The 13,210-nt window shown below is 36.3% G+C and overlaps 1 protein-coding gene across 1 annotated transcript in view; it reads left to right on the forward strand.

Moving 5' to 3' along the window:
* Positions 1-5,394: 5,394 nt before the first annotated feature.
* CUNH10orf67 (chromosome unknown C10orf67 homolog) overlaps positions 5,395-13,210 on the forward strand; it is a 42,827-nt gene continuing 35,011 nt past the window's right edge. The window contains exons 1-5 of the mRNA XM_088533956.1: positions 5,395-5,510; positions 6,511-6,631; positions 8,757-8,900; positions 9,769-9,843; positions 12,633-12,782. Of these exons, the coding sequence (XP_088390082.1) occupies positions 5,395-5,510; positions 6,511-6,631; positions 8,757-8,900; positions 9,769-9,843; positions 12,633-12,782 (606 nt within the window). The remainder of the gene's footprint in view (positions 5,511-6,510; positions 6,632-8,756; positions 8,901-9,768; positions 9,844-12,632; positions 12,783-13,210) is intronic.

Here is a 13,210-nt window from a genome sequence, read left to right on the forward strand (position 1 = left end):
GCTGCACTCATCACTAGAGATGTAATCCACACTATGATATCATGTGCCAAGACTTTGTGGAGAAGGGGCTGCTGGTGATAAATATAGACCTTAATTCACATCTGAGGGTCACCGTCCCCGAATAGGTGAGCCTCTCAAAGAGAGCTATGACTCAGGTCAAGGCTCACTTCTACTCAGGGAGAAGTGTAGACTGTTTCTGTGGTGGTCATTGTGAAAAGGGCTTTAAGATGCTACTATAAAAAGGGATCAGCAATGTCACTCCTCATTTAAAGCAGTGGTAATAGTATGATGTAAACAAGTATTAAAATGTTAGTTCAAATGTAGGTTTGAAGTAGATATTCTGGCTAATACAACAGCAGAACAGAGCCCTGACATGGACAAATTGTGAAGGAAGTAGAGGAAGCAGGCAATACAGCAATAGCAGAAACAGGAGATCACTATATACAATTACAGGAAATATTATTAATAGATTAATCTTGATAAAACCTGTAAGCATAAAATAACTGCATTTGAAAAAAGGTGCAAGACTGCCCACCCCTGAAGTGAAAGACTTCAAAAAGGTAACAAGCAGTCAGCATTTCCATGTGTTGCCTTGCAACAGAAAGGTTTTGGAAATGAAGAATGATTCAAAAGAAAGTATTATCCGTTTATCCTCAAAAACTTGGCAATACTTTTGCTCTCCCTTCCTTTATTCCATCACTCAGCAGCAAAGGAAGTATCATCACTTTACAGAGATGATTGTAGCACTAAACCACATTTATGTAATTATAGGCTATTCCCTGGCTGAAAACACGAACTACAAAGAACAGCTTTGTTATTCCACTGCTTAGTCCTTCCTGTGGGAAAGGACTGTGGTTACATTTTACATAACCAGCCCAGCGAGTCATGTTGTAGACCTGGAATTCAGGGAAAAAACCTAAGTACCTCGACACAGTAAAAACCTGCTCTGTTCTCAGCTACTTAGGGTAAAGCTCACTGTTACTGCAAAGTCACATCACAGCTATTTAACTTTGCCGTCTAATGAGAAAAAATAACACCAGGAGAGCCATTAGAGAGGAAGGATGACATCAATTCATCTTATTAATGTCTTTTTCTGTCTAAGTACTTAAACTTTTCCTAAGCTAGCTTTTGCATACCTACATGTACAATACAGACTGTACAATTGTGATTTACATACAATGTAATGAAAATTAAGCTTTACGTATTTAGTAATTCAGAGTAATACATCTAATCTAGCTGGACCTAAACGAAGTTTCTGATCCTACATAATACTGATACGACTATAGGGATTAGAATAACAAGTAAAAGGTGGTCATGTGCCTTGCTATTGGAGAAACATTAGTTTCATTAGTTACTCCATCACTTAGTGTGCTAATGACTTCACTAATGACTCAAACCTGGTAAGCATTCTTATTACAAGTTTTTGAAACATGCAGGAAATACTTGAAGACTAGAGATAGAATGGCTTTGGTGACCAGATGGCATTTAACATTACAAAATGGAAAATAATCTGCCTAGTGCCTGGAAACACTTCTGCTCTAAGCATAAATCATGGGAGGGAAACTATCAGGAGAAAGACTCCCATGCGCTATTCAGGTGTGGAATTGCTATCGCTTCTAAGGTGTTGAAGCTTTGAAGAGGACAAAGGGGATCATAGAATATAGCAGAGGAGAATGTATCTTAATTGCAAATACTATGTATTTCTGGTGAACGTGCTTTAGGGATGCTGCATTTTGACTGGAACTAGTGCAAAGGGCAATTCAAATCATCAGTCCTGGGGATAGAACTGGGACTGTCCATCAAGAGCAGACTAAATGTTCTGGGCTTACTTAATCTAAAGGTTGAGAAGGGATGCAAGTGATCCCTAGAAATATATCACAGAATAAGTACTAGGGAGTGAGGAGACCTACTTAAGTTAAATGGCAGTGCTAGCCAAAAAGAAACGGATGGAAACTGCCATTGGATAAATATAGTATTGACTCACATGCTTGGCTTTCGGCTATGACATAATCGCAAATCATTTTATGAAAGGATCCTAATAATAAACCACTAGTAGTAGTTTGGTGAAATAAGGATGGCCTATGAACGTAAGGACCATTATGGTTTAAAATAGTGGGGCAGTATTTCAGTAAACACTTTGATCTTACTTTACAGTAAATCTCATCCTTCTCCGCTAGTCCTTTGTTCCATGCCTGAAATTTCCAGAGAATCTGTCATTTTCTTTCCTTAAGTCTGTCTTTGAGACAGACTTAATTGTCTAGTGGATTAATGCAACTGGTTTAAACAAGGAGCAATTGTGTCTTGTATTTTGCTTGAAGCTTATTGCTGCTTTATCACATCTGCAGAGGAACTGTGTGTCTCAAAGTCTTTTCATTTTCATTTCCAACAAGACCATAGAGAATAAAATGAATTTATTGCATTTATCTCAGGTCAGCAAACAAAACATGTTAAAAAATGAAGAAAAATAAGAAATGCCAGTAGTAGTTGTATGTGACCTTTTGTGACCTAACCATAGTTTCTGATTTTTTTCTGGAGTACAGAATTGAGATTTTGTCTTGTAAGAACAGATTATCAAGCACTCTTAGTGTGCGAACCAGTCAAACACTTGGAGACTCAGTCAGAAATTAATTAACTCTTGATGATTTCAGTCATAAGACACAGAATATGTAAAATCATCATAAATAACAAGATCATCATTATTAACAAAATTAACAAAAGAAAAAAAGAGGTAGCTGGAAGGGGAGAGTAGCTTCACTGTGCATTGACAGCTGAATTGTAATTCTGAACTGACCAGTTTCAGACTAAAGAGACTCTGCTTTCACCATGGAAAACAAAACAAAACAAAAAAAGAAGCAAAAATGCTTTGCTGTTCCATTCTAACAGCTAATGCTTTATTTTGGCCAACTAACAGAAGAGTATATTGGTTTAAAAAGATGTTATGTGTGCCTGCAAACATCTGTTCCTAAGTGGTCAAGTTCACCTAAACTCATGGTCAGGTTCATCTGAACCCACCCAGGAGCGATGGTGAGAACCAGCGGCGCTGCAGGAAAGGCCACAAGTCACCAACTTGTGATACCACTGTCTTATCCTCCCAGAAGGGAGAGACCCCGGCTAACCAGCAGAAGGGCAGCACTTCTCAAGAGACCACGCACAGATCAGCGGCTAGTGGGATCTAACTTTCAAAGATTACAACTAACCTCATTTTCCAAAGTCAAGGTTAAAATATCATAGCTTCCATTTCAGGGAACTTGATGAAGACAATAAATAACTTCTGATTATAGTCTTAAAAGATAGCTGACCTTGCCCAGACAAGACAATAAGCATGCTTCTAAATAAACAAGATTATTATGACTGCAGGGAATTAGGTGTGAACCATCAAGCTACTTAACATAAACACACTACTTAAAATGGAAAGACCAGGCCCTAATCACAAATAAGGTAACATATATAAAATATAAGGAAATCATTGGATTTTCATTAGCAAATGTGAAAACCGTAGTTCATGGCCTAGATCCTCTAATAGGGTTTTTTATTGTTATTATTGTTGGAAGCGTCTCCAAAGCACCAGAGATTTTACAAATCATCTTTGTAAACAAAGTAACAGTTTCTGCTTTTCACTCAGGTACTTAAACTAGAGGAAATGACCAAGAAGAATCCCAGAGTTACAACTGTCAGTTGAAGTTATTATTCAGCACATGTGACTTTAAAACATAATTTTCCCTTTTATATTGAACAACAGTTGTGCGTGTAGTAACTGGTGACTTATATTCTGCAGCATATCTCACATTTCTTACCAATTAGATTTCCCTAATATAGGTTTTATCTCTTTTCAACTTGAACTCAAAAATGAGAACAAAACTAACATCTATCATTTAAGTTGTCAGTTTCTATCTCTTTCCTACGTCTTCTGTGAATTGGATTAAATTAAATTAAATGGTGCTTACAGATTGAAAAAAAATAGTGCAATTAATAAAATTATTTTCATTCTTGAAAACATGAGGCACATTTTTCTTATAAGCCATATGAATCCCTGAGACCTCTTTCACAGACCTTTCAGCAGTCTTAGTTAGACTCAAAACATTATCCATAGTGATTTATTTAGCACAAAGGAAACAAAATGTGAAATCATTTCAGGTCCATAATGATTATATATCACATAGAGCAGACACGGGTGGTAATCTTCGTAAAATACAGTTTCAGTAGTAGCATCTTTGCTGTTTCCATTAAATAAGCCATTAGTTTGGGCCTGTATTTATAGGTGTGCGGTATTGTTCCATGTTCTTAAATGCTTACCCTGTTTTCCAAGGATAACTGGAATCCAAGCAAAGCTGAGATGATCTGCAGTTTGAATGATATTAATAGGTGAGATCACAGAGCAATACAAATCAAACACAGCATTCAAACACAGATTGATACTCTCTGATGTACTTTTATCAAGGGAGAATTATCAGTAAAAATTTTAAAATGCATTCCTTTTTATATTAAAAAATGCATTCCTTTTTGCATCATGTCTCACACTGCCTGTGTCTCCACAGTTTAAAAACTAGAATGCAAAAACATAATTCATTTTTATAATGAAAACAAATAGGCTACTCAGAATGGCTTGTTGCATGTTGGATGAACTCCCAGTAGCTCTCAGCTGTAAGTCCGGTAAAGGGTTTTTATCCTTCTTCTACCTGCAGCACGTAAATTGAAACCAAACCCTTGACTTCACCAGATTTCCTAGTTTTCTTCTCATTCTTTGTTGTTTAAATTGCTATCTGAGCATCTCATGGCTATTTTCAAACACACTGGATGAGCGTGAATCAGATAAACGTTCAAAGTGATGTAAGCGTGGCTAAAGCCAATGCATTTCAGTTTCAATATGTTTCTTGACCAAACAATTCTGCGTAGCACATGAAACCCTCTTAGACTCTTCTCCAGCATATGTCATGAAGTGGGTCTAATCCTTTGTATTTCCGAAGTAAAAGCACTGTCCTCTTATCTTAAACGAGTACGTGGGTTAAACGAGGCAAAGACTCGTAAGAAATTGTTTGAACAGTAAAGGAAAAAAAGATGGCACTAGATAATATGTTGAATGAGGGGAAAATGGAAGGGAGATGTAGCACATGTGCAGTAAGAGCCGAGTAGTACAAAATAACATAAACAACGTATAAACAACGTTGCTGAGGAAATGTGAGGCGTGTGAGCTGAATTAATTGGCTTTATACGACGAAACAGGCAGGGAAGAGCGTTTGAGTTTTCCCCGGACACCAGCACCGCACCGCGCCACCCTCGACCCCGGCAACTCCTCACCCACCCCCAGGCGACCGTTAACGGCCGCCACGCCCCTTCCTCTCGCGCCGCCGGAAATTGCGTCACCCCCGAGCGCGGCGGGGGTGGGGTTCGGTCGCCATGGCCGCCGCCGGCGCCATGAGCGGGCCCGGGCCCTGGGTGCCCCCCTTGGCTCCGGAGACGTGGGAGCTGCTGGCGCTGCCCTGCGGCCTGGAGGAGCTGGAGCCGCAGCGCCGGTGAGGCGGCGGGCGCAGTGTCACCTCGCTGCTCGTTTAGCCCATTTCAGAGCGTTCTCGGCGCCCTTGGGGGCCTCCCACAGGTCGAGGGGTCAGACCCTGGCTCACTACACGCTCCTCTCTCCTCTTGGGGAGATTGAGTTTCTGTGAAACTAACCCACTTGCATACGGTATCGAAGTTACCCACGTTCCGGGGTGGCTCAGGTCCTGACTGCGCCAGGGCCTCCCCACAGCAGCCATTGCAACCGCCTCAGCTTTCAGATTTCCTCTGCTCTAACTCAAGCCGGGAAATGGCAATGCCAGCTCGTGGACACCGATGCAATGATGGGCAGTCATGTTCCTAATTGCAATATGCTGAGCTGCTCGCTAAATGAAGAGCTTTTTCAGAGCACCTGTGACTGAACACCGTTTTTAGCAGCTTGTCCAGTAGACAAGTCATGTACACCAGGGCAGGAACGTTCATTTCTAAGAGAAAGGCATTTTGACAGGCTAAAAATACTGCTTCTAACATTCTAATATTCTAAAACTTAGAAAAAATTCTAATTTATTAAACTATTACAATCATAGGTGTATTTTAGAATATGATAATAATATAAAAATATCAGATATAACAGGTCCAAACCCAATCCTAAATCCAGGATTTCTGTATTGATATATTTCTCTACATGACATTTAAAATAATCTATTTCCTGATCAAACATATGGTTTTTTTCTTTAGCATTCTCTTTTGCATTATTATTTTAAATATTCTCAGTGTTGTTTGATGTTATAATTTTTATTCAATATTTGATTGAAAACAGCTACCTTCAGAAAACAAATATAACCTTAGAAAAAGTCTCTAAATGTCTTTATTCACTCAGATTCTCCTTTCATCTGAAAAAAATATGTACGAGTGAAATAACTTTACCTCTGAGTATCCGTTATTAATAAAAGACTAACTTAAATGATTAATGCAATTATCAAAATGTCAAGTATTTTTGAAATCTGTCTCTTATTGCAGGCCTTGCATTTCAGATGACTTAAGAATAGGGTATTACACCACAGATCATGCTACTCAAACAGATATAAAAGAAATACCAGAACTAAAGGAGCTAACTGTTACCACAAAATCTTTAATGGAGGTAAATTAGGAAATAATTTTAAGAGGGTTTTCATCATGCTATATAACATGTAGTTTTCTTGATGTCTTCTCTGTTTTGTGTAATTCTTAGGAAATCTGTTTTAGCTCTTCTGTCTTCCTTTGGCTGTTTCAGCTAATTCATGGGGTTTTTTTTGCTTTCAGAGTAGAATGATAATTAACTATTAATAGATGAATAGATAGATTGATAGAGACTGAATTAACCTGGCTGTGTGAGTCAGAAAACACTACATAAGGATTAACATTGTTTAATGTACAGAAAACATAAATGTAAGTGAAAATTCTAAAGACTTGTTTAATAGCTGCTGAGAGTCTGGAGACAAATGTGGGCCTATCAGTTCCACTGATACCTTACCTAATGTCAGGTAAACTATCTTAATGGTATGGTACCTCTATATTGAAAATGGTGTATTCAAAAGCAGATTAGCAAGAAGACCCAAATGGTACATGCTTTATACATGTAATTTACATGCTTTATACATGTAATTTAAACACAGACTCACCGAATTGTAAGGTTCAGTCTGGGAAAGGATGGCATGTTTTGTATTGAGGAACTATCCAGTCTATGTAACATAAATGCCTTAATCATTGTGAAGAAGGGTGGGTGCCCTTAGAGACCTGCACAGGGAGATGCAGTGCACCAAAATCAGATGTTTCTGTAGTTCTAATTCTTCGTTGTGTAGAAAATTACTAAAGGAGATGCTTCAGGACTTTACATGAACAAAAAAAAATACTTTCTTTTTAAATCCCTATTGATGTATACATAGATAAGAGCTAAACACAAATGCCTTTGGTGCTACTTTAAAAAAAAACAAAATCTCATCCTCCCTCACCTTCCTCAAAGACTTGAGAAAAAGTAGGTTATTCATTCTACTATGAATGTTCTATTACATTCTTCTAAGAATCTAAAAATACATTTTCTCTTGCACTCTCTGTGTCACTTCTTGTTAAAATGCAGGTATCTTGATTTTTTTTTTGACATAAGATCCTTTACAGAGTATGGAATTAGGGTATATAAACAAGTTTTGACCACTTTCTGGACTTTCATTTGGATATCTATATTGATATGTACATATACATGTCCTGTAGAATGCAACTAGGTACCACCTGGCAGATTGTTGAGTTTTTCCTAAAATGCGGGGAGGGTTGGGGAGGCGTTGAGAAAGCTAAGTATTTTGACTGCGCAAATCTCTTCTGACTGTCAAATAATGAACTCAAATATCTTTAAAATATCCAGTGTTGAAAGGTTTGGGGGACATTGCTTTTTAATTTGTCAGGGAACACGCTATACTTCTGGATACAAATAATCTTTAAATCCAGAATCATTCTCATAATGTTTCCTTCCCTTTTGATGGGACTATTGAAATATATTTTTTCCTATTAAAGTATTCAGGTCTTGTATTTAATAAGTTACAGTTTTTATAAGTTCAATTTGAATTTTTATTGTCCTCAAGAGTGATACAGGGGAATGATGCTCACAACAAACATTACAAAGAAATCATTGTTACCTCTGAGACTACTTTATACATCAGTTTTGACACGTTTGTATAATTCATGCTTTGCTTTACAAAAGTGATTACAGGTTTCTTAATATAATTGCTAATTTCATTAGAGAACAATCTGACACAATATTTTTTCGCCTTTGTTATGGAAAGCTGCCCAATTCTTTGTTTAAAAAGTCAAATTGGATATTTGGTCTGAGAATCAGCTCACAGATTAAGATACCTACACTTCAGTGTCTTGTACAGGTGTCTTTATCTGAGCAGGGCATCCAAACCACCCTTACATTCAGTGTGAATTTGTCTTTGTTGTCAGTGGAATTTGGAGAACAGACTCAGCTGGTCAAATACAGATGTGAGAAGACTCTCCCTCTAGGTTCAGTTTTTCTACAGATAAGCGCATGGTGCAATTTGTGCAAGATATCACAAGATTTCTTACCTGGCTGCTGTCTCCTGTTTCATAGGTCACAGGTTTTCTTTAGGTCCTGTGTCATATCTGCCAGCCCTGCATAAGGTGCCTTTCATACCTCATATCTTGTGCCTAACTTATTTTGTATAGCAAAATATTCTTCAGTATGGAAATAATAAAAGGATTTTGATTTTTTTTAGCTCATCCACGTCCTCCAGCATGATTTCTTTACCTATAAAACACTCGTTCAAGCACAGCATGAAGAACAAATTGAAGAGCAGACTTCAAATCTCTGTAAATATGTAAATGACAGACTGAAAGACATTGAGTTTTTTCATAAACGGGTAAAAAGAAAAGTTCTTGTTCATTACATGTTAATTTTCGCTAGGTACCAGTAGTAATTCATATACCCTCCCTTTGCAAATTGATGTGATACTGTGCATTATGAAAAGTATTTCACGGAAGTATTCACAATAAGCATATAAAGAGAAGTGCTAATGCAGATATAAAAGTGACTTTCCAAAGTGTGCAGTTAATAAAATATGGATTGCATTGTACACCGCGTATTAACAACCTGTCTAGGAAAACATCTTAAATAGTACCGTGATTATTTCTAATAAGTATTTTGTAATATTTTAATAAACAAGAAATTTAGCACACTTTCTTGTGTGTATAAATTATTTACGGCTCATTTGCAAACATTTCTTTGAAAATATATATGCAGTGATCTTTAGATAATAAATCAAAACATGTTGACTGGCATGAATGTTTCTAGATAATTGTGTTGCAAATATATAGTGTGCAATCACTAGGAGGAAGGAATGTATGAGTAAAGAAGCAAACTCCGTTTCAAAATTCTGAGATGATTATATAAGAAAATAAAAGTTTAAAAAATGGTACATGAATTCCTATGTTAAACATTTGAGACAGTCCTTGTTAAATAAGTACTCATTTTTAAAGCAGCTTTGAATCCACTTTTTGCAGAGAAGAGGTACAGTTTGATTATTTGGCTAAAGTCTGAAAAGAGATCGAAAAATGTTGTCAGTGGAAAAAGTGATAGGAAAAGTACATTAGCTTTTTCTTATTTTTCTTCGAGTTTAAAAGTTTGGATAGCATTTAATCCTTAATGAAAAAGAAGAAACTATTTTTAAAAGTTGTTTCCTTTTATTGCACATCAAAATTCTCAGTAATTTGTTACAAATTGAATTGCAGAAAGAAGTCCAAATTCGACAGAGCTACCAACAACAATTATGTGATGCGCTGGCTGTTCTCAGATCAAGTATCGAGGTGGGTTTTAACCAATAATGTGGTAGTAGACTGCCAAACTGCATAATCTGCGTAATGTACTATGAATCAATTACAGAGATCAGCTTTGCGTTTCAAAATCTGGAGAAAGATGTGTTTGATTTTTTCATGAAGACTAAGTATTTAAATAATTTTTACTAGAAAATATTTTTTTTTACGGGCACCTTTTTTTTCTTCTGCTGATGAAGTATGCAATTTGACACACTTAAGCATAGTCTTAGATGAGCAACATCATGGTTATTATAGCGTGAATGAGTATCTGAGTTATCACTTGAGGAAGATGTTTTTTTCATTTATTGATTACAAATAATTGACCACAAAATTATCAAGCAATATAGGAGTAGATCCAAATACACAATTAACAATTTTGCATGTTATTGGGAATTATAGAAAGAAGTAAGAGCAAACGAAGGGATCTTCTGGAACTACTAGCTACCACGAGGGCAAACTTGCTTTAATTCCCACTAAAGATAGCTCTAAAAGGTGATGGAAGTTATCTTCCTATAAGAATATCATCTGCTCCAATGAAAAATAAGAATTCCTCCACTTTTATAGCAATTTGTTTGCTATAGAAGTGCATTAGGTGGCCATAGGCTGTCCTGATTTTCCTAGGAAGTGGAAATATGGTAACTACAATAAATTTTGTTCAATCTAGTTTTAAAAATGAAAATGTCCTGATACATTTTTAAAGTTAATTCTCAGACTAATGAATAGATAATAATTACCAATCATGTCCTCTTTAAGTGACTTTATACTGCCCTCTAGGGACCATGCACAAACTTTCATGTCAACAGATAACAGGATGTTTAACAGCGCAACAATCCAAATTCCAAAACATGGAGCATAAATTTTATCTTCCTTCCTTGACTTACAAATAGAAAATACAAGTTTGTGCTTCTCTACAAAACAAAGTCAGTATATAAAGAAAAAGAAAAACACTTATGTGGATTATTAAAGGTGACAATATTTACTTACAATTATTCTGCTGTTGTTTATATGTATATATAGTATAGTCAAGTCTGTATGTATCACTGCAGTGTGTGTCATATATTAGCAGCATCCACTCTACAATACAACATAAATAAAACTATAAAAAGGAGCTTGGAAGGAAAAGAAAAAGTGTGTGTCATTAGAGAATGGAATATCATCTAGACTTGCGAAGGGACAGGAGAACAGGAATAGCTGTCATCATTTATAACATGGACGTTTCAGTGAGTGAACCAAAGAAGAAAGGCTCAGGGAAGAACAGATGTGAGGAATCGTGAGAGTGAGGAATTTGATTAAGACGTGAAAGGAGATCAGAACACTGTGAGCACTGAGCTAGTGATGGAAGGTGATACACATTTCAGCAGTGTTGTGTAGTTTAAAGTAGATGAAGGATGGAATTGGGCACCTAAGAAGCACGAGCTAGGTAGCTGGGTTCTAGCAGTGAGTAAAAGGATAGGTTCTGTGAAAAAAAGAAATGACAAGATTTGTTAATACTTTACAGAGAGGAGTGTTTGGGTTTTTGTTTATTTTATTTTTGCTTTTGTTATCTTTTATTGTCTAATAACATGTAGCACCATCACGTGAAGAAGGAAATTCTACTGCAAATCCAAGTATGAAATAGTAATTTCCATGAGAACTGTGAAATCTTGCTAGAAGTCACTGCAAGAAAGTAAATTCAATCAAACTAGGCTTTATGTACCCTATATTGTGAGCTATTTGACAAAAACTTTGTACCCTCTCAGCATCCTATAGTGACTCTTTTGGGGAAATAATTGCTTCAGAGAAAAATAAAACAGTGATATTTGCCTCCTGTAACATTTGATCAATAATGGAGACATGTTTATGATGTAGCCAAGGTGGCCTTACTTCCTTGACAGTCAATGGAGATAAATAAGTATTTTTAGGGCACAATTCATCTGATCAATTTTAGGTGCCTTCTTAAGGGTAAACTGGGTTATTCTCTAGATTCCTCTGACTTTATGAACTTAATCTCTACGGACTATTAGAAAAGCAAATGTCTACATATGACCGAGTAACTGCTATATAGACCATATGCAGTAATGCAAGCCTAACTGTGTGTCCAGTTCTGTTTCTGGGGAAAAACTGTCTTTCCCCGATCCAGTTCATAAAATCACTGTAGTAAAACATGCATTTTGTTTCCGTGGAGGGGCTAACAGCCTTGTTCCCACCAGGGTGTTGCAGGGTCACAGTTCTGTCAGTTCCTAGAAGGATGCTATTTCACAAGAGAGAACAGTTACTAATGCTAGAATTAATATTTTTAGAAGGTTGAGCAGTATTATATATCATCTAATTTTAGAAAATACATTGAATTAGATGCCGAGGTGCTGTAAGTACTCCTGAAAAAAGAGTGCACTTTTAAGCTTTGTGTTTCCTGGTGGCTGGCTGTTGGCAATGCACCATCTTGGAGCACATCAGCAGGAGGCAACGTGTCCTCTTTTCTTGGAAGGTGTTTGTCTTTGTCTTTAGATGAAACAGTGTTTCTGTCTGACGATATGTAAGATATACAGTGCCTCCGAATTTTCTCTTTTTCTTTGCTGAATGTTTGAGTTTTCTAATATTATAAATTATATATTAGATATAATACGTTTCTGACGAAGTACGGTCAGATATATTCAGATTTTGTATTTGCTACAAGAACAGAACTCTGAAATGTAAAACATGTATTAATAATGTCTTTGAATTACAAGAGTACTTTGTAGCTCTAGAAAAGAGATTGCCTGATTTATGTTGGCCTCTGATTGGAGAATTTTTTCCCGTAATAGAAATATTACAGAATAAATGAGGAAGACATGGAATCTCCGTCAGCTGGATTTGTGAGGGCTTTACGTAACAAGCTGCGCGAGGAGCAGTCCAGAATTGAAGATTTGGAACGAAAATTGCATGAATGTCAAGAAAAAGAGAAGGATAAAATGGTATGCTTTTTAAAAGGTCATAATCTCGTTATCCAAATGCGATCTTTGAACACATTCAACAATGTGTATTTTTAGTCTCATTATGTATTTATAGGAAACACTGGTTTGAAAAGATACTGAAAAGATATTTGGATTTTCCCTTGTAATTAATAGGTAATTATTAGTCTAGCAATATTATTTTATTGATGTCATACCAATTTACACCAAACAATAGCCTGGCCAGGGGTTAGTTGTCATACTACTTTTTCTATGTATGTCAAAATAATAATAATAGTAATAATAATAATAATAATAATTCTCTTTGATCAAAATTACTCTCAGTGCTATTTTTATTCTGTAAATGAATTTCTCGATTATAGAAAAGTCCACTCTTGTTTAACTAGTACTTACAAAAGTGATTAAAATACTTCTCCCCATGTATCCTTTTG

The sequence above is a fragment of the Tinamus guttatus genome, unplaced genomic scaffold (genome assembly GCF_059628265.1).
Source record: "Tinamus guttatus ecotype Peru unplaced genomic scaffold, ASM5962826v1 Tinamus_guttatus_pri_ptg000530l, whole genome shotgun sequence".
Lineage (NCBI taxonomy): Eukaryota > Metazoa > Chordata > Aves > Tinamiformes > Tinamidae > Tinamus > Tinamus guttatus.